The following is a 22,547-nucleotide window of genomic DNA, read 5'->3' as shown; positions in this document are numbered from 1 at the left end:
ACAGTTCTAAACTGTCTTCTGCTGTGTGGCAGAGAGCAACTTCTCAGCAGACTGGGGTGTGGCGGCTTTGAGAACACTGAACGAAATCAGAGACCGTTCAACGTTAGCTGCCTAACGGCGCATATTATTCAAAACCATCGGCGATCACTGAAAGGACTAACGTTAACCGAGGAAAACACCGGGATTTTTGCATTTTCTGATTCATTCAGTTTCGCCGAGTTGTCTTATCGATCGGCTTCCTTTTATATACATGAGCACAAGGGGTTGATCTCAACTTTTTTTGCTAACTTTTTTTTTGGATATGTGGATATAAGTTTTTTTTCCCTCCCTATTCGCGTGATGTAAAACTCCAGCGTCTGGCTACTTGGTTTCTCCTGGGAGCCTTAAACGTCAACAATTTCCAGGTGTTGCTCTGATCTCAGTCAAATATAACGTTATAAATTATATCTTTCTCCCAACCCCCCAGACGTCTTTTGAAAGATTATTCGGGCGCATAAAAACATCAGTTTTGGATCTACTAGTGTCTTAAGGACATTTCCTTTCCCTGGCAGTTTTTTTTTCAAAGCCAAAAGAGGAAGTTAGTCACGGAAGACTATTTAAAAAACACAGTCGCTTTAAAAGGGTAATACCTTTTATTTTTTTCTCCTAAATCTATACTCATAAATCCGTAGCCCTGAAGCGCGCATTCGGAACCATGGGCTGTACCGTGAGCCAGGAAGATAAAGCCGCGGCCGAGCGATCCAAAATGATTGACAGGAATCTGCGCGAGGACGGCGAGAAAGCCGCCAAAGAAGTGAAGCTGCTGCTGTTGGGTGAGTGACGAATTACAGATAACGGTCAGCAATCGTTGATGTAACACACATCAGATTTGTAAGCACTTTGTCACATTAGTAAGTGTCAATAGGATTCAAGAACTTCTTTTAAACGTGTTTGAGACGGAAAGGGAGATATAGGCTACTTACAGAGTTTGAGGGCAGGTTTCTAGGTAATGTAACGTTATGTGTGTCAAGTTTCCTCCTCAGGTGTGGCCTGCAAGAAACTGTCAACGGATTTGAAGAAAATGTCAACTACGATAGAGCAAGCGTTTACGTGTTTAGCGATTTAAATGTTACATGCTTTTATAATTCTTGTATTTAAGTTATTATTGTCCCCCCCCCCCCCCCCCCCCAAATTATGACCTGAGTCATTTACAAAATTGATTGTGCTAAACTTGTCATTTGAAAAGCTTAGTTTCCCAACTGTGTGATGAACACCATGAAGAAATGATGACTGTCGTTTTTGGCACTCAACAAATTGGTATTATTTCCTCACAAGATTACTCTACCAGTTAAAGGTTTATACACACATCTACTCTTTCTGTAGTAATTATTTCCCAAATAGTAAAAGGCATCAAAACTGTGTTTGACTGAAAAAAGAAAGTCATATACACCTAGGATAGAGTGAGTAAATTACGGTATAATTTTCATTTTTGGGTGAACTAACCCTTTAAATGCCACAAATGTTTCTATATCTGACCCAAATCATCCATTGTAAGGATGAAAATTAGATCAATAAGTTATAAAAGACCCTGAGAAACAAATTCACTGTAGTGTTTCTACATTTTTTTGACTGGTAGTGTATGTGTGAAACTTTCCCAATCACAGAAAAACAGAAGTATACGTCAAAGATTTGGAAACTGGTTATTTCAGTGTGACTGAGGGGAGAGGTTGAGGGAATGTTTTGACAGTGCCTGTGATCACTCTCAACATCCCTTGTGGTGCAGCATGGCCACACACACTCACACTCAGCATGCACTTTGGCCTGGTCCGAACTGTGTTTTGACAGAAATGCAGGAATTCTGTGGGGGGATGTTTTTGGTAGGCTTCAAGCCCAAACAGAAGCCTGGAACATGCACCCTGAACCAAAGAAAGTGTTGAAAGTACATTTTTGGCAGGGGTTGTGTATTGTACTGCTTTGTGTGTTTGCTAAGGATTCTTGCTGGGAAATGAAATACTTGGTGTGGAGCTTTTTATTGTGCGTTCTAAAGCCTTTTGAATTTTACTTTATGAACTCAGAAAATGTTGAGTTAAAAAATATATGCGAGGGAGACAACGTTGTGAACAGCAGTTTTTGGATTTGCGCAGTCATTTTGTATGTTTTCTTCGCTCTCACATTTCATATGTCAAACAAAACCTGTTAGTTATCTTACATGATGGTGTTTTTCCCTCAAACACCAGCAAGTTGGATTTCAAGCAGTGTCCAAAATTATCTCTTAGTGGAGGGTGAATTTAAAAAGTACGAAATACGAATATTTCTTGGGCATTAAGCTTGCCAATTGTCTGAATCATTTTAGTGTATTTTTATCCCTTCGAAAATTGAATTATTTTGTTATTCCTTTCATATGTAAACACTTACAGTATCATATACAAGATGAGCCATTTTCCATGCCAGTCACAAAAACCTGAAAACACATTTTCATTCTGTTCCTTAATTTTGTTTTGTTTTGTATCTTTATGTGAGAAATATTCCACAAATGTGCTATGGAGAAATTTAATCTTTAGGTATCATAGATAAAATGTATGATGGTAACATTCTCGCTGAGTTTTTCCAATTCAACTTTTAATCTGAGTAATAAAATTTGGACCCTAATTTTAAGCTTTCTATTCTGAGTCAGTTTTCTTGTCAGTCTGCAGGACACCTACCTACCTACTCAGTTAAGTAACCATGAACAGTCCTAATAATGTTTCCCCTGTCAGTTACTACATTTAATTGTAGTTCTCAGTGGGCTGTGCTTTAATAGCAGATCTGGAGAGTAAACACTAGGTTAGGGATTTGAGTCACTGTCTGAGGAGGTTTAAATGACACACGTATAGACAAGTTACTTCCCACTTTAAAAGTAACGAGTTACAACATTGAACAGAATTTTACATACCGGTACTAGTTTTTTGGGCACATACAATCTTATTCCCTAGAATCTCCTCCAGTTTCTCAAAATGATTGCGTTTTAATCCCAAAACTTCTTCTAATGCCAGGAATAGACCTCTGGTTTGGAAAAGTTGGTTGAGTTTGGAAAAGACGTGGTCAGTCTCACACGGGCCGATGTCTCAACCTCTGTTCCACTCCTCTGGTCTTTCCAAAGTTAAACTTTTGGTTCAGAGGGGAGTGTTGCATGGCTTGGATGGATGATGGACTATTTTTAGCTTGAGGCAGATGTAGGGAAAAGTTGTATTTCCAGGCTCCCTGAGCTCTGAGTTAAGGCCTTTAACTTTACCTCCCCTGAACGTCTTTCTGAAACTCCGTTAACAATAAAATTGTGCAGACTTTTCTTTGTTTTTTGATCCTTTTAATTCCAGGAATGATTCTTTAGCTGGGCTTACCCTTTAAGTTTTCTGAACTTTGATCAAATTTAATCTTCCACAGTGAATTCCAGCACATGGCTCTGTTTATTTATTCTAGTCCTGGATTGTTCTAACTGCCGTTGTTTTCTGCTTTTACTGGCAGAGGGAAATATTCATTTGTGCCATTGGACTCATCATCTTCGATGCACAGACAAGTCTGAACATCTCCAGACCTTTGGTTGCAGCATGGAGTGTACATGAAATTTTTACTCTGTTCTTATTGGGTTAAATGCGTGAAAAGTCATGTAAAAGGAATAATATTTCATGTTTAAATGATTTTGATGAATTATTTCTGGAGTCCCTGCGCTGTAATTTTACTTCTATCAAATTGCAAAAGAACACAGTCAAGCATGCATCTGCATCTGTGATGCTTCCCTGATCCCATTTAACAGGTTTGACAGAACCTGTTTAACTGATGCGGTCTTTCGCCTCTTTGCTTTAGCCACCGGGCTTAATAGCGTTGATGGTGATAAATAGAGCGAGGATAACTCCCAGAACACAATCGCTCATCCTGTGTGCTGTTTTGTTTTCACACTCTTACTGTACTGACTGATAAATGCCGACAGGCTTTTGGCAAAAGGCCCCAAAACAAACAAACAGACACAAAAAAACCTATTAAGCCCTTTTGGGCTGGAAAGATGACTGCAAACTGGCACTGTTACTGTCTCCTGTCAGCATGGCTGTAATGGTCCTTCACCACATGGAAATCACGCTTTGCATTTACACGCCTTATTTGCCTTCTCTGTTGATCGCTTAGTGGAAAAAGCCGGCCGGTCTGTATAGGGTTCCCGCTGTAAAGCTGTCACGGGTCTAAAGGCAGGTTAAAAGCATCTGGCCCCAGATGATGTGCTTATTAGTTGCAAGAATGAGCTGATTTATTATGTTTGGTGCTGGTGTATAGGCCTAGTTATAATGTAGGTTTGAAGGCCTCCACTATGATTATAGTCTGAGGTAATAGCAGGCTGTGTGGATATGTGTGTGTGTGATCTCTTACTGCTACTGACAAGGCTGTGTCTGGTTCTTTTTTCTGCATTTTTAGTAATGGTGCACGGAATGCCCTGCTTTTCCTCTCGGCAGAAGATATTGTGAGGGGTATTGGGTTTTAGTAGGTTGTTTGTTTACTTTGGTCTCTAGCATTTGCTTTCAGGGTTTATATCTGTCTTTTGGCAGATCTCTTATGTGGTCTGCTGATAGGGTGACCAGATGATTATGATTAAAAAAAAATCATGACACATAGGGGGCGTGGCCTGGTCAGTAGAGCGCTTCTGGTAGACCTGATTTTGAATCCTGCCTGGTGTGATTCAAGCTAAAGAACAGAAAGTACATTTAAAGAAACATTGTTTTTTTGAAAATGGCTTGATAGATCTGATTTTTTGATGCTGCAGTGAGTTGATACGCATGACAAAGTTACAGATTTGTTGTTCTGAAATCATCTTGAGATTTTTTTCATCAAAGATTGAGTAGTTTGTTATAATAAAATGTGTGCAAAATATGCACACCAAGCAACAGATGTAGTTCTTTGGGTATTTTATGTACAGTAAGTAGGCTTTCATGTATTTTATATGGGTCTGATATTTAATATTTATTGGTCTGGTCACTATCCACCAAAGACATGGAAGGACCACAGTTAGATCAAATCACTAGATTAAACTTAGACTCAAGACAAACCATGTACAGAATTTGGAAAATGTTCCCTACCTGCTGTGCTCTTGTTAATTTTGGGTTTGGAAGTAGTTGAATATTAAGCTATTCTAATGTGAAAAATGGCCTTATAATCTTGCCAGTTTGCATGCTCTGATGAACAGTGCATATCAGACTGATGAAATCAAACTGCGTCTGTCCTCAAAAGGTTTTTTATGTCAGGCAAGCCCAATGATCCGTCACGATGTTCTCAAGTATTTCCTCAAAGCAAGGTCAGAATGCTCATTGAGTCCTTTAACTCCAGAATTGTTTTTTCTCCGACACAGTGGCTATGTTACAACTTTTGTGTCAATTGGACACTGGCAGAACTCATTCCGATTGATGAATATGAATGTAGTGTTTACATGAACGCTAAACATGAGATCAGGTTGATGTGTGCGTTGATGTCACAAGCTTCAAATAGGAATAGATTTTTTGACATGCGCAAACTGCACGAATATGAGTTTCCTGCTGTTTGCGCATAATAACTATTCTCCTACATTGGTTCTTTATTTGTTTTAAACAGCAGATTTAATATGCATTTCTGGTCATAATTTGGAGACAATGAGCAAATGAACCGTTGTGCCGTGCTGCTTAAAATTTATCACGCAGTAAAAATGCCCCTTCCCTGCGCCCAAAACCAGTTTGCTGTGGATGAGATTCCGAAACAAGGACTGGTGGGACGTTGTCCTCCACTTCACAGACGCTGAGAGAAAGGAGAATTTTAGAATGACGGGACACTCATTTATATGACACTATTTAACAGGAAGAACAGCTCGTTCCGCGCGTCATTACGCTATTTCTACGTCATTGCATGTGCAGTCCTTTCAGTTTCGGTTTTCAATCCGATCAAATTAGAAAAGGAATAAACCACCCCTTTCAATCCGATCGAAATTTCGTTTACATTAAGGCTTTTCAGTCCGATTGAGCCTTCAATCCGATTACTAATGGATTATTTGGTTGCATGTAAACATAGCCATTGTTTTTGCTGCTTTTGCATTATTTTTGCTTTCAAAATAATCCTTTCAGTAACCTGGCTAGAGGAGCAGCGCATTGTTGAACTTATTCATCAACATTAACTGTGGTGCAGTGAAGTATGACACTTACCGGTACTTAGAAAGTCTTCTGGATTCCTAGAAGTTGCTCGTTGGTGAGGTCAAGGGTTGTTTAATAGGCTATATTCCATATAAAGTGTCTTAACTTTTTAAGTGATCCTTTTGGTACCAAAATATAAACAGTGTATCTTCACAGAAAAACCTTGGCCAGGTTTCTATCACTAAGATACAGTGATATATGAATTAAAGGGGTTTTCCTCAGTGTTTTTTACTTGGCACGTGTGAATGTATGAATTAATCAGTAATCCAAACTGCCTCGATATGCTTTAAATAGTTTTTGCTTTCTATCAGGTTGATTAATCTCATCCACTAAATTACTGAATCTCATAGTGGTTATTAAAATTTGCAAGTGCAAAAAGAGTAACTGCTCTTTTTCTCTGTAGGCTATATCTGCTGAATGCTTCATGGGATTTTATCATACATTAACAGCTTTTATCATTGGTAACAGCTTTGTATGAAGATCAGACCGAAATTAAATGTATTCACTGAAAGTCTTCCTTTCCGCCATATAGCTCTCAAATCTCACTCACATTTGAGTCCATTCAAATATAGCTGCAAGTTTGACACCAGTGACTATAAAATAGCTTTTGCTTTCTAAAGAAAATTTGTTATATGGCATTGATGTCAAACTAGCTGCTATATTTAAATGGACTCAAAGTGAGATTGAGAGTGAGTCATTGACATCAAACCAAAGATTGTCTATATATGTAATTGGATCATTGTTGCATAAATGAATACATGAATATTAGCTAACTTCATGATTTGTATTATCTTAGAACTGTACATTTTTTAAATATGGACATTACTTTGACACAGTCACCTCTGATAACATACTCTAAATTGAAACATGCAGTTTCTGTGAAGCTGTTTTAAAATGTATTCTGAAAAATTGAATTGAAACCTGGTGAACCTGAACCATCTTGACATGCTCTATTTGAATGGATGTGATCACAAATGGCATGAGGGTGCGTAAGAAATGACAGAATTTGTGGTGTTTTGTAGCAATGCACACAATGGGTTTGATCAACATCGATTCCTGTGTGTTCAGATTTTATTCCCTCACGCCCCAAAACCAGACACATTCTTTTCACATCCATGATAGAAAACAATAGTGTTGATGATGAAGTTTTACAGACAAGCTGACTCTCGCAAACCCTACTGGGCTTTCCTTTCTGACCTTCTCTGTTCTCCTCTGAACCGATTTGATTAAAGTCTTTCTATTTGCTCTTTAGCAGATTTCCTTGTAGAGTTTGAGAAGTGGAAACTGTCCCTGGTTGGATAATAATGTCCATCTGGCTCCATTTTACACCAGGACCAGAGCTTGCTCGCTTTGCTCACCTCTAAGTGGGAACACAGCACTCTGTCACACTGCTGTAAGAGCAAAGAGAACGTTGGCATAGATGTGCGAGGTGCCCGGAAATTAGGAGTTGGATCATGGACACTGGCCCGGCCATCTGTTTGTGTGGGACAAGGTGGTGTTGATGACATTGTGCAGACCTGCTCTTTGCTGGTTTGCTGACATGAAAAATGGCAAATGGTTGTGCAGCATATATTACTATCCTTTGAATGCATGAAGTTAAAGCTGCATAAGATGGAACTTGTTGTATATGTGATGGAATATATTATATTTTTATTGTATATATTGTAATATGGAATATATTGTATTTTTAAACAGGCCAGATATGAGCCTGCTATTCTGTAAACGAACGTCTGCGTGAGTGCATCACTGAGCGCCTGTTCGCTTCACTGAAACGCCTCATTTTGCTTGCGAAGAGAGAGAGAACTCTCTTTGTTTACTTCAATCTGACCCATACGAACCAGCAACGACATGCAGCTATTGTAAACGACGATGACTGAGAAAGCACGTGGTGGAAAAAGCGACTTTATCTAAATTCTTTGCCGGAGGTTGCTGAAATGCACTGAACAGAAGTTCATAACCATCAGGAAGGTGAAAGGTCACCTCTGTCTATAGTGGGTTTACATTTGTTTTACCCCGGGAAATGGCCGACGGATTGCATTTCATATATATCCAACTTCCTTTATTCATTGAACGTGGGGGTTATGATTTGTAATGTATAACTAAGGTAGGCTGCTCATGTGCCTTGTGGGCAGAAGCCTCTCATTCGTGGATTGTTACTCTGACAAGATGTCTCCTTGGGCTAGAACAAACATGATCTTTACAGAAGCATGAGCAGGGGTGATTCTAATCTTGTGGATCCAGGGCTCCAGACTAACTTTTCCACTGGTTGCACTGGTGCTACCAACTTTCTCAGTTGGTCGCACCTGCATATGATTTGGTCACACCTTTTTTTTTTTTTTTTTTGCTACATGCCATGGGATTAATCAATGCATGCTGATGAATAGTGGTTTTAATGGACCAAGGCTAGCAAAGGCTTTCTGGGTTGCAGCAGAAATACCTGTAATATATTAATTATCATTGCCAAATTTCAGGATTTTCGTGGATTTTGGACAGTAATTTTAATCTGTAATTTTAAGCATTTTACATTTGAATTATATACAATCTATCTATTTACATTTGAATCATATTATATCTATCTATCTATCTATCTATCTATCTATCTATCTATCTATCTATCTATCTATCTATCTATCTATCTATCTATCTATCTATCTATCTATCTATCTATCTATCTATCTATCTATCTATCTATCTATCTATCTATCTATCTATCTATCTATCTATCTATCTATCTATCTTCATTAAACATTCAAATGTATGCATTACATTTTAAAAGATTAGAGTATTATAATAAACTGATACAGATTTTTCGTTATCAAAGTTTATAGTTGTAACAAAAAGCAGAAATCTCACACTCCTTACCTTCTGCATTTTATAATAATTTCCTTTTCCTCTGTCGAGCGATCATGAGAGTAATCGCTCGACAGAGGAAAATATAACCGCTGAAAAGACGTAGGAGGGGGCTCTGTGTTTCGTGAGACCATTTTTATATGCCTTAATCTAATTTCTGAATTCGTAATTGGCGCGTTTCACCATCAGTGTGCAACACGCGTGACGTGTACGTTCGTCAATAAATAAACTGCACGTGTCTTGCGGAAGAACATTGTAGACGGAACTTCTCTCCGTTAATGTCTATGGCGAGTCACGCAGGCACTGGGCTACTCCGCAGCCGAGACGACCCCGGGATAAAATAGTCCGAATATAAACACTTATTATAGGCGTACCGTAGTGATTCAGAATAAGTCAAAAACACGGTTTGGAAAATGGATTCATGATGTAGCCTACTCGTTCATTTTGAACATAAGTTACAGACTGCAGCAGCTGATACAACGGCGTTCTGTTGCTCAAGCGTCCACTCGCACAAATGCGACCACATAACATTTTAACTCGCACATTCTCAAAAAATGGTCGCATATGCGACCAATTTGGTCGCAGTCTGGAACCCTGGGATCTGGAGTAATATATTGTATATGTTTTATATTAATGCTTTTATTTACTGCATTGCTGTTAAAGTGAACATGAAATGAAAATTGTCACCATTTACTTGCTAAATTACACGTCTTTAGCCTTATTATAAATGAATCATCAGGCCATAGAGAAAACGTCATACTTTTATTCAAAATGTCAAATAACGGATAGAATTAAGCTGCTATATAGACTACCATTAAAAAAAGAAGAGTATTTTATGCTCACCAAGACTGCATTTATTTGATTTCAAAAAAAGTAATATTGTGAAATATTTTTCCTATTTGGGATAGCTGATGTTATCTAACTGTCATTATACTCCAGTCTTCAGTGTCACATGATCATTCAAATATACTCATTTGGTGCTCAAGAAACATTTCCTATTATCATTGCTTAAAACAGTTGTGCTGCTTCATTTTTTGTGATTTAAAAAAAAAAAAATCTTTGAAGAATAGAAAGTTTAAAAGAACAGCATGTATTTGAAATGATTTTTTGTAACAATGTATGTCTTTATTGTCACTTTTGATCAATTCAATGCAACACATCCCTGATACAAAATCTTTAAAAAATGTTACTTACCCAAAACTTTAGTTTTTCTCATTAGGCTATATATCCTTTTTTTTAAATCCAGAAATACATTGCATTACAGAAGTAAAATAGGTTGCGAATGTAATTTCATGTTGACTTCAAGCTATTTTCCCTCATATTTGATGTTGCTGCCTTTTCTGAAAGTCAGACTTTAAAATCACAAGACTGATTGACGTCTACATTTTTCAGTTTATTGAAAGAACAAGTTTTAATTTGATTTAAAAGTTAATCTAATACCGGAGATTTTATCAAGTAGCCTGTGATCTTTCATCACTAATACTGGATTGGGATGGCAAGGTATGAGATCATTTGATGTTGGCTTTTGTGCCAATTTCCAGTAAATGTTAACATCAACAGCCATCGAACTACACAGTAGCTTGTTAGGAACTGCTCTGTTTATTACATCTTGTAATTAGCTACAGATTCTCTTATTTTCGTTAAAGGGAGGTTTGTTAAACCTTGACGAGAGTGAGACAGTGAGGTGATGCAGCACAGATCTTTGTTCTTGGGACTGTGGGGCATGAAGAGATGGTGCCAGCCGCTTGGGAGAAGAAAGATCAGCCAACTCCAGTCTCAGAGGGTCAGGGAGTGAAAATGAAAAACCCCAAAACTCCCATTTCCTTTTTAGTCTATTGCTCGTTCACGCTGGCCCGCTAATCTCTGTGTCTGCGCTTACAGTGCAATGCACAAAACCAAAACATTCATTAGGGAAAACACTTACGCTGTAGTCTTCAACGAATGCTTACCCTCATTGCTGTGTTAGCAGTAGGGGTGTAACGATATTCGAACCGAACCGAAAAACCGCGATACACAACCCACGAAACGTATCACGATACTCTCATGGCGTACCGAACACGCCCCGCCCCCTTGTGCCCCGCCCAGCCATGGCTCAATGGACCTCATGTCTTATGTGCACAACGAATACAGCGTTGTAGCCTAACCACCATTAACACCCTATAATAGCTTAGCAAGCTCCATGTTTTGTTACTTTCGATAATAAGCAAGATGTAGTCTTTGAAATTGTCTATTTGATCACGAAATTAAAACAAAAAATGCCGTTTTGGCGCTCTTAGATGTGGCGTGACAGATCACTGTACTAGGCTCCTCATTTAAAGCGGCAGCGCGGAGCGCGAGTAAACGCGATCATCTCTTCCTCAGTTACAGAATAAACATGAATGGACACCCGAAGGTATGTTGAAAGATACAGTATACTTACTGAAAGGGATCATAACTCGTCTAATCACTCAATCAGTGTTTCAACAGTGGAAATACGTCTAAAAACGCTTAGCTTTTCACGTAGCTTTATATTTAACGTTACCAGTGCAAGTCATTCAGTGTTCCACAGCTTGTTGTTTCACCAACTCTTTCACTAAATAAATGCACTATATTATCCTATATATATTATATTTTACTTAACCTGTTTATGATATCTTGATTATTTAATGTATGTTTAAAATATCTGTCATGAAAATAACAGCAACTGTGTAAATTAATATATTTCAATAACAAATTAGAGTAAAAACATATGTTAATGCAAAAACTGCCTTATGTGCACTGTGCAGTGTACATGTTTTCATACAATTTGTTATTTGAGTGTTGATTATTATTATATCTAAAAATAAATATCAACTGAATTTAGGCTAAAAGTCTAGGCTCTGTTGTTAAGCTTTAATGTCATAGTAATGTGCAAGTAAGGGCTCCTATATAGTTTACAGCATTAGCCGTTAATTTTTTTTTTTTTTTGCGAAACGTTTACTTGTAATTGAATTAATTTAAAGACAAGGACACAATTTGTTCATTAAAGCACGGTTTAATTAAAAAAAGCAATTTTAGCTTTCTAACCCCCCACCCCACCAAAATGAACCGAACCGAGACGTCAAAACCGTGGGACGTACCGAACTGTCAGGTTTGTGTATCGTTACACCCCTAGTTAGCAGCATACACTCTAGAATGACTAGAGGCCGACTATAGTTTATCTAGATTTTTTTAAATTCTATTTTGTGTACTTTTGTCCTATTCTGTCAATCTCCTCCTCCCTATGTAAACACTCCCTAAGCACATGACGAATCTGTTTATGAATATGACCAGCATAATAACACAGGGCTATGTATGGCTGACAAACACCCACCAGCTAGTCGATTATGAAATTAATTATGTAGTTTTGCACCTCCCTACTTTAGATGTATTTTGTGGCCACTGGTGTTCTGGTTTAGCATTGTGGTGGGATCCAGTTTCCAGGTCCATGCTGTGCCTGATTTCTCTTTACACATTCAGTCCTCTCCCCATAGCTGATGTTCAGCCCTAATTGGTATAATGTCTTCCTTTCACTTTTGATTTAATGGCTGCTCAACAGGCACAACTTGTGCTTGTGTCTCTCGCTTGGCCCTTTTCCCTGATTTGGTCAATTCAGCTGTTCAAGTCACATTGATTTTAATTATCATGGAGAGTCTGGAGAATGTAAATGGCCGTAAGGCCAACTAACAGTAGCCCGGGCTTCCAAAATGATTATTTTTGGTGGCAAGGCAAAGTTAACGTTTGTTATATTTATGTTATGCTGTTATACTGCACAAAACCAGCAGCCGATATATATATCTCTCTTTATGGCATTCTCAACCACAGAAGCTGTTACTTTGCTGTCTCTCAATCCCTGTATTAAAAAGCTGGTGCTGGAGGAATGATGTCATTTCCTGCTCTGTCCCCTAAACCACATCCTCTTTTGGCTTGTCTCAGTCAATGCTGAGACTGAGGGTGGTGCTATCCCTTTGTTCATTCGGTACAGGAAGCTTACACGCCCATCCTGTTTCACTAATTCAGGGGCAAATTGTCAAGCTCTTCCTCGTTAGTGGCCCAATTTTGAGTAGAACCTCCCCACAATTTAAAGCCATTGACAAATCCACAGCAAAAATTACCAAATGGAATTGCAAAAATCATAAATTATTTTTAGAACAAGTTTTTGAACACTCACTTACCATCTAGATCATTTACCATAAAGCATAGACCATACCTTGGTAACTTGCCATTTAATTAGATCCAGATTAAGGCTGTCACGGTTCCTCAATTTGAATAAATGCAGGTTACGCGTTTCGACCAGTGGATATGAGCAGCTCCGCAGTCCGCAGGACTCAGTCTCTGCATGTACTGTCTGTTTGGGTTTCCAATAACGTGCATTTCGGGAACGCATTTAAAGTCTGATGTGCTTTGTGTTATCATTTACATGCGTGGAGCGCGTCTCAGAAGCTTGGTTAACAAACTCCATCTCTGCATATGCTGTAAGTTTGGGTTGCTTATGACGTTCATCTGGGAATGCAACGTGCACCATTTCCAGTAGGTCATCGTAATAAAAGTTTAAACATTAAAGGACAACTCCGGTGCAAAATGAACCTCGGGTGTAATAACACATTGGTACAGACTAAATCGTTCCCTGAGATTTGTTTTCATGATAATCGAATGTAAAGAGTTTTATCTCTAAAAACAGTTTAGCTTATAACGCTAGTATATTGGGCATCGAGTAAGCAAAAAGAGATCGCTAGTTAATACCATTAACAAGGCTCAAATTAGCCCCACACTAACACGGCAGCATAATGAGTGTCCTTACATGCAAATCGAAGCATTGAGAACTTTGTAAGTGTATAGACAGTTTAATAAGAAGATACTTTACACAGACAGTACAGCTAGCGCATACAGACAGCAGCCATCTTGGAAAACAGTCTCGATTAGTCAAACCACGAACACGGTGATACGTGAGCTGAACTGTGACTTGGAATCTCATATGGTCCGTTGTTTCCGGAAGAAAGCACTGAGCGCATAAGAGAAGCACTGAACGCAACAGAGAAAATAAAAAAATAAATATAATTTATCTTATCTTCAATATCTACACGTACTGTTCGCTCACCTTCGTGGTTCGATTGATCGAGACTTTTTTCCAAGATGGCTCTTGTCTGTATGCGCTAACTGTACTGTCTGTGTAAAGTATCTTCTTATTAAACTGTCTATACACTTACAAAGTTCTCAATGCTTCGGTTTGCATGTAAGGACACTCATTATGCTGCCGTGTTAGTGTGGGGCTAATTTGAGCCTTGTTAATGGTATTACTAGCGATCTCTTTTTGCTTACTCGATGCCCAATATACTAGCGTTATAAGCTAAACTGTTTTTAGAGATAAAACTCTTTATATTCGATTATCATGAAAACAAATCTCAGGGAACGATTTAGTCTGTACCAATGTGTTATTACACCCGAGGTTCATTTTGCGCCAGAGTTGTCCTTTAACTCTGAGTTTACATGTTTTGATGTCCACATGTTCTTTTTTTTTAAGAAATTACATTGGCTGTAGAATTTCTATTTTGTAAAGTGGCCAAATATTAAAGATTGAATAGACATTTAAATTCAATGTTGTTTGGACAATTCTAAACAAGGATTTGATCATGCTGTAAAGTGTAACAACAATCACCAGGCTGGGAGCCTATTGTTTGCTTAGGTTTATTTTTATTACCACAATTTTTTTTTTAATCCGTGTACTTCATTAATTGTCGAAATAATTGACTGATTACTCGATTACCAAAATAATCGTAAGTGACAGCCCTAATCCAGATGTCAGATTAGGATTGCACTACTGGTGTACAGTTAATCGTTGTGTCAAAGGGTTGGTTTACAAAGTGATTGTATTAGTATTTCAATCCTTCTGTCTGTTCCTTTGATTTTATATATAAAAAGAAATGTTATCAGGAAGTTGGTTTTCTTGTTGTATTGATGTTCTGAACAGCTCAAAGTTGAGATCACTTCTCCCTTCTGTCATGTTTCATGCACATCACATGCCCATTAGTGCAGTGAGAAGATCTGCTCAGATATCATGACTCAAGCTATATTCTCCTTCTTAAAATCAGGCTTCACTGTCAGATGCAATTAATATTTAATTTCATCATAAAGTTGTGCAACAGACCGGAAGTCAAAACCATATTTGCCGAAAGTGTCATTCAGATTATCCTGTCTTCACTTTGTAGTGAGGTAATGTTTATCCAATAGAGCTAGATATTGGCAACTTCTTCACAATGCAATAAACCTTATTATGCAAATGTCACGATTTACCACGCGTTTGCAATTGAAAGTCGGCCAAATGCCAAGAGACTTGACGCGTCCGCAAAAAAAGAGTGAAACTGTGGTAACAGTTTCAATCTCTATCGTGTGCCTCGCTTCACTTTTGTCCAGTACAGCGTCTCATGGAAACGGCTCTAACAGCACTGAAAAATGCATGTTTTAGGGTTTGAGCTTAATAGTTACATATAGAAGGAAGATGTCTCAATGGTGTATACTTAGCATACTAAAATAAAGTTAATGATGTGTTCATTGACTACAGCTTGGTTTGAACTCTACTCAGTCGTATATTCATGGCTTGGTATAGGATGATGGTTTTGCAAGCAGACAAGAAAAGAGGAAGTACATTCATTATGTGACTGTCATGTGAAAACTTTTCACTTCCATCATGCTTCTCGTATCTGAATACACACACAAAATCAAAGTGAAGTAGTGTTAATGAGAGTATGCCAAGATTAGGGTCGTTTCTGACACATCTGTAATTATAACTGTGATTGTAACTTTTGGCTCTGTGATGGAGCTCTGCTGACGTACTGCTCGCGTAGATCCGTTCTGCCAGAGGATTAGATGAGCTTCAGGAAGCCTTTCATAAAAGCTGGCAATTCTGTTTCTCTACAGCTGATAAGATGGAGCGGGCAGGGCATGGTGCCCGGAAATGCCCTATAGAACCCTTACACACACATTTACTGCACTCCCTGGAATTGTGATGTGTTACAAATTTGCAGTCCCTCCTTCTGCTCTCATGCGAGAGTCTCAGCAGAAGCAGGAAGATGTTTGTGTGTGTGTGTGTGTGTGTATCCCCGTTGTAAGTCATAAACACTCTTGACCTTTTCTGGACTTTCCCAAACATCCATGTGATTATCTGAGATGAATCTGAGCTGGTCATTGGCAAATAACATTAGCTAAACACTCTGAGCCTTATTGTTTTAATTAGTTTGATAAGCAATTACTGTTGCTCATAGTTGGGGTTAGTGATTTGTCCAATAGTATTGCATAACCCAAACTGATTGTGCTATGAATTTGAATGATATCTCAAAGCATATGGCTTGTTTAGGAAAGGTTTGCAATTACTTTTCTAAAATGCAATTAGATGGACAAAAACGTATTCATTTTATATTTGTTTTATTAAGTTATTTTAGTACATTTTTTTTTTTTCGGTTACTGTTTATTTTATTTCAAGTAACAATGTTTAGACATTAATAACCTTGCATTGTAATTTTACACAGGCAAGCACCACTCACATATTCTTAAGTAAATGTAGAAATAGTTGCCACTAGGGATGTGACTGTGACTGGTTAACCGGCGTGTGATGACACTGGTAATACTGGTAATCACCGGGGGGAGGACGTTGGAGTTTTTCCCTCTTTTTCACCTCGCTTTTAAATTGCTTATGGTGCGTGTCCTCTGGCACGGAGCAGAGCGAGCCTTTTCAGTTCATTACGCTCAACTTTAATAGGAATTAACTAAAAATGTTCGCTCTGCTCCGCGCCAATGAACACGCACAGTTATGAATGCCTGTGCGGCCGTGCACATTTTACTTTTGCTTTCGAATTGGCTGCAATTCGGGGGTAGCATTTACTTGAATGGTGGGTTCATTATTATTCTTAATGAAAAACACAACAACAAAACAATACAATGACAAACTATCTTGCATTAAACATGGGGTATTAAACAAACAAACAAAATGAAAACTGATTCCTGCTGCTGATCTTGTTTGGCTCTCGCTACATTGAGCAGATGCGTTCAGTTTTTAATTGTAGTGTCTGTTCTCTAACTGAACTAAATGATTGTTATTAGCCTACTATAAAAAATCAGCTGAGCCGCAGTGGGCAAGTGATGTAACCAGTGTTGCGGCTGAACACCGTGTAACACCGACTATCGCAGCAAGCCTAGTTGCTACTATTGTTGCTTGCATAAATCACTGTGGAATTTAAAATTCATACTTGATAATGATAATACAGCTGTCATGATTCCAATCTAAGCATGTGAAATGAACGTAGAACTCGCTCTTTAACAAGCATGATTGAAAAAGTGCTCTTGGATGCGTATGAATGCTGCTATAACAGCCACTGTGGTGCCCGAGCTGGGGTAATTAAGCATTGAATGTGTAATGAAGTGTACACCTCTGATCCGCTCTGTCTGGGTGAGAGAGCTTGCGGATGATATATCCGTCCCGACATTTAATTTCAAGATGCTGGAATAGAATTGGCTTTTTCCACAATTAGTCTGTGTCTTCTATGTCATACCTGTCCTCTTTTAGCCCAAGGCATGAGGAAACAGGCAATCATTTTACTGGGGGAAACACCGTTAGAAGACCTGACTTGCAATCCCGCTTCAGGCCTCTTAACCAGCTCTCTGAGACTGCCAAGAGCCACTTCACTGCCATTTTTCCCAAAACGGTCAGTCCAAAATGATGTTTAACGCAGAAGTTGAATCAGAGAGGTTGCAGTCATACCTTATTTGTTTCAAAATTACAGCACTTCCTGCTTTCAACTTCCTGCTTTAATCCAAGATTGTGTGGCAGGTGCAACATCAGTCTGACTCACACTGCCACAAGCTCTGACGGTCCATTTTTTTTCAAGATAACCCAATGTTTTTTTCAGTATGTGTGTAGGTGGTGGATGGTGTGCATGTACGGTGCCACAGCTGCCTGGATCTGTGCCCTCTTATCTCGGACAACCACGGCTGTCATCAGCCTGCTGCTGAAAGGACGATTAGAAGTTGGATTAAGTAAGACCTTCATCTCAATGAAGAGAAAATCCCTCGATGTTTGATTAGACAGGGACTCATGAGGAAGGATGATAAAACCGCGCTTCCTAAGTACTTATAACAAATGACTCATAAAGGGGAATGAATTGCAAAATTTGGAAAGTTTGAGAATGGAGTGGTTTTTTTTTTTATACTTGGATGGACTTATCTCATCACAAGAAGGCCGTTTTCACATTAGAGCAATTTTTTTTGTGGACTCTAGATTCGAGACGGGCATTTCAGTTTGTTTTTTTATATCGATACTCAATATAAGTTGATATTTAATTGTGCATGCTTGTTTCCCCTATTTACATTAAGATTACCTTTGCCGTTAAAGTAAATATTTAAACAATAATAATTTAATTTAATTGATACTTTTATTATATAGGATATTTAATTAGATTTAATAAAAATATCGAATAAATTAATAACACTGTTAAATGTAATCTTTTGCAAATCTTAAAACTAATATCCATTTTTCATACTACACATTGTAATGCTGTGATGCCTAAATTCTCTTGTAGCGTTTTAAACTATTGATCTGAGTTTTGTTTTGAATTTATTTACTTTTTTTTTTTTATGAATTATCTGTATTATCCAGACTTTTAATATAGGTGCATCCCTATGCAGCATTCAGATCCAAATAATATAATGTAAAAAAGAGACCTGTAGGGGGCTCTTGTCCTGACTAAGCAATCGAAACAAGTGTTGAAATGTGTGTTGTTTGTTTGGCCTAACTGATCCTTGAAGTCCTTCATGCATGTTTTAGGACGATAGTGAGACCTGGTTTTTACTGGGAAGGGAAAGCGTGTAGTAAAACAGAAAACAGGAGGGATTTCAGTCAGTCAAGAGGAATGGCAGGAGAGTGTGTTTGGGATTTGGAAAGGGTGCAGAATGCAGCTGGGGCTGGCCTGCAGTACTGAGGGCTTTGTGATTTGTAATTATGTCGTGCTCCGCAGGCCTGTAGTTTTGTGCCCTGCCACAGAAAGACTCTTTGTGGGGTAGCATAACGTGAGCAGACTGTGAAAAACCTCAGAGAGAGAGAGAGAGGAATACGTTTGCAGGCCTCAAAGATCCACCCACATAATGAAAGAGAGAGTGAGTGAAAGGTAATTCAGTGGAGAGCTTCCCCCTCAAGTTGTTTGAGACTTTACGACCATTTCAACCCGGTTGTGTGACTCTTTCGCCTTAACATTTTGATCTTGTTTCATGCTCTTCAGTTCCAGTGAATTCTGACATTCTGCCACACAGTATTTATGACATTGTTTATAAAGATTTTCCCAAGTATAGTGCCTCTTAGTTCTCCTGTACCTTTGAACAGTCGGTGTCAGGGCTGTTTCCCCACCACTGGGCTAATCATTAGCTTGGGGCAGCTGTGTTTCACACCACTCCAGTAGCAGGAGATGGGACACTGAGATCAATAATGGCAGGATACACAGCTACCTGATTGTGAGAAGTGCATGTGTCTATAGAGAAGAAAGTGGTTAGAAGTAAGGATGCACCGATACCATTTTTTCAGATCCGATCCGATACCAGCGCAGTTTTTTTATTTTTATCAAGTAGAATTTCTGTAACTCTGTGTTGAACTGATAATCACTCTTTTGTGCTTCGAGTCCGCATTGAAAAGTTCAAAGCACAAAGGAAAGACATATTGATGCGTAGTGTATTATATACAGTATGTATCTATGCAATAGTTTATTCAGCCTTTTTTTTTAACAGTTTTAAATTTCAGTTACTGTGCGCGTGAAGAACAATTATAGTGCTCTGACTCTAACTCTAGTGTTGCGATCTAACAGACACCCGGGAGAAAGTAACATGATTAAGGTACAGCCAGGGACGGACTGGGGCTAAAAAACAGCCCTGGACTTTCTCCCAAATAGGCCCATCATCCAGCCATTCGCCCCTAGCCACTAGGATGTCCTGATACTATGCCACAATACTGTAACCTATATCAGACAAGGTATTCACAGCAAGTAATATATCAAAAACAATGATGACAATTGGGGTTTTGTTTATTAATGAAGCCTCAGTCTTCAAATAAAAACAAAATAATGTACAATGCCATTACATCTGCATTGAAAATAAAATACAAATAATGAGATGTCACTGGCTACAGAAACCCTAATTACACAAACTTGTAATTATAAAACATTTAGTTACTATATACCAGGGGTCTCCAACCTTTTTGTGTGTGAGGGCTACCTCAAGGGATAAAATAATCTAGAAGGGCTATACTCAAAAATATTTATTATACATATAACATGGTGGTGTTTTTTTACCTTACCTTTACCTTTACTTTTAACTTTAACTTTTTTATTTTTCACCATCATATGCGAAATAATAAAATATCTTGATATTCTGGTTCAACAATTCCTGAAAAATTTGTAATATATATATATATATATATATATATATATATATATATATATATATATATATATATATATATATATATATATATATATATATATATATATTATTCACTAAAAACCTATTGTAGCATAAACATTTAGTATAAATATTTAATGCAAAATAAATAAATAAACTGCCATAACTTCTAAACAAAAACATTACTGCATTACATTTAATAGCCTACATTTATAGGCCTATATGACTATTAATATAACAGCATTTTTAATATGAATACAGGCACATTTCTGCCAAAAAAGTTTGTTTTACTAAGTTACAGTTAATTCATAAGTTGTGGAGTGAAATGTCTTCTAACTGGTTTGTTCTTGGAACAATGTTTCACCTGTTTTTTTGCGTCAAGATGTTGAGAATATCAGCGCTGTTTAATCTGGCTTTTAACTAGCTTAAATCACAGCCATCTGTGGGTTTATAATAGAGATAGAGAATTCTGCGCTGAATTGAAATGCTTCTCAGTGGATCGCGCAACTCTGTGTAATAATGTTCGCGTGATCGAGATCAGTTCGCACAGCTGCTTCGGCCGCGATCGCAGTTTTTTTGGGCCGAGCTGATAATGCTCCGCGCTGGCATCCAACTTAAAGGTGCATTGCTGCCACCTACTACACTACTGGAGTGTGAAACAGATTAGTGTGAAACAGGTGATGACTGCGTGTGTGGCGGGTGGTGGGCCGGCCCGCCGGCCGTCCTGGAGTACCGGCCGTTCTGTGATACTCCAGATCACACAGATGGCCAGTCCGCCCCTGGGTACAGCAAATACAGTCCAGCAAGATAAATGCAAAACCATGGAACTTTATCTACAGATCAAGTATAATAATAGTAACATTGAATCATCTTGGAGAGAGTTTCATCGTGTTGACTGTCGTACCCGAACGCTACGCACTGTTAAATGCTGAATGGAGAATGTCTGACAGCCGCAGTGGAGGGAAAAAGTTTACGTGAACTTGAATTTAATGACTTAAATATTCATTTCTATCTCACATTATACTAGAACGGCTTCAGAACACTTATAATATAGTGCACCGCACGAAAACTTTATGTAAACGCACAATATCGGATTTGGATCGGCCTCGTCCCGAGTATCGGATCGGTGCATCCCTAATTAGAAGGGAAAAATATAGGATATAAAACTATTTTGTGAGGGTTCTAAATGCTTTGATTAAGGTTTACAAACACTGTGTCATGCTCACTGATGACAGTGAGCCACAATCATAGTTGCATACATTAAAGTAAGAGAAACTCATCACGAAAGTATCTTGAAAGAATAGTTCAGTTCTTATGTTCTTTTCAGAAATAACTGGATTTAAATTTTTGCGTGAACAAAAAAACAGCGCTTATTCTTTCAGGATCTTGCATCCATTGAATTCCAAGCCTTGAGTGCAAAGGTTCTTCAAACAAGAAAGAAATGCAGGAAACTGTGAGCAAGGGCAAGAAAACCATGTGATTACACACAGTACGTAAGAGGAGAGCTGTATGTTCCAGAGGGAAAGCTTGTTGGGACTGTCTGGAATAAAAGACCCATTTTATAGTCGGCACGAGCGCTGGAAACCTGAGCTGTTCAAGGTTAAAGTGTCGTGATTCCAACTGCATACACACGAGACACTATGAGTGCCAAAATTCAGCCATTAACATGACCCAGTGCCCCATTCTTTTTCTCATTCATACTCGCAGATATAAGTTGCGTATATTTCTTAAATGAAAATCAACTAATCGGATTGCAAAGCTCGCTGCCAACTGCAGTGTAACAGTCAGGTTCCGGAAGTAAAAATCACAATAATTTTCTCCACAATCGACTGATTCTCAACAATAATTTATAAACTTTTAAAGACAGACTTACTGTGAGCTACAATGTTTTTAATTGATGTTAAATGCTTTTATTGAAGTCATCAGTTTGCTTTATTTCAACTTAATTTTATATAATCATGTTTTATCAGTGGAATTCTCCTTGACAAAACAAAATTATTCTACATTAATTACGAAAAACCAATGATTCTGCTTGAAATCTCCACCAATCAGAGAAGTAAATCCTGCCAAAAGACCTCTTTAGTGCCTTGAAGGTCTTCATGAAGCTCTGCGAAT

General features: G+C 38.2%; 1 protein-coding gene across 1 annotated transcript in view; it reads left to right on the top strand.

Annotated features, from left to right (window-relative positions):
* gnai2a (guanine nucleotide binding protein (G protein), alpha inhibiting activity polypeptide 2a) overlaps positions 1-22,547 on the top strand; it is an 81,910-nt gene continuing 59,363 nt past the window's right edge. The window contains exon 1 of the mRNA XM_056248615.1: positions 1-812. Coding sequence (XP_056104590.1) covers positions 695-812 — 118 coding nt within the window. The 5' untranslated portion in view covers positions 1-694. The remainder of the gene's footprint in view (positions 813-22,547) is intronic.

This window comes from Rhinichthys klamathensis, unplaced genomic scaffold (genome assembly GCF_029890125.1).
Source record: "Rhinichthys klamathensis goyatoka isolate OS25496 unplaced genomic scaffold, OSU_Roscu_1.1 h1tg000056l_1, whole genome shotgun sequence".
Taxonomy (NCBI): Eukaryota; Metazoa; Chordata; class Actinopteri; order Cypriniformes; family Leuciscidae; genus Rhinichthys; species Rhinichthys klamathensis.
Note: the sequence above shows the minus strand (reverse complement) of the source record. Positions and strands in the feature narration are given on the sequence as shown.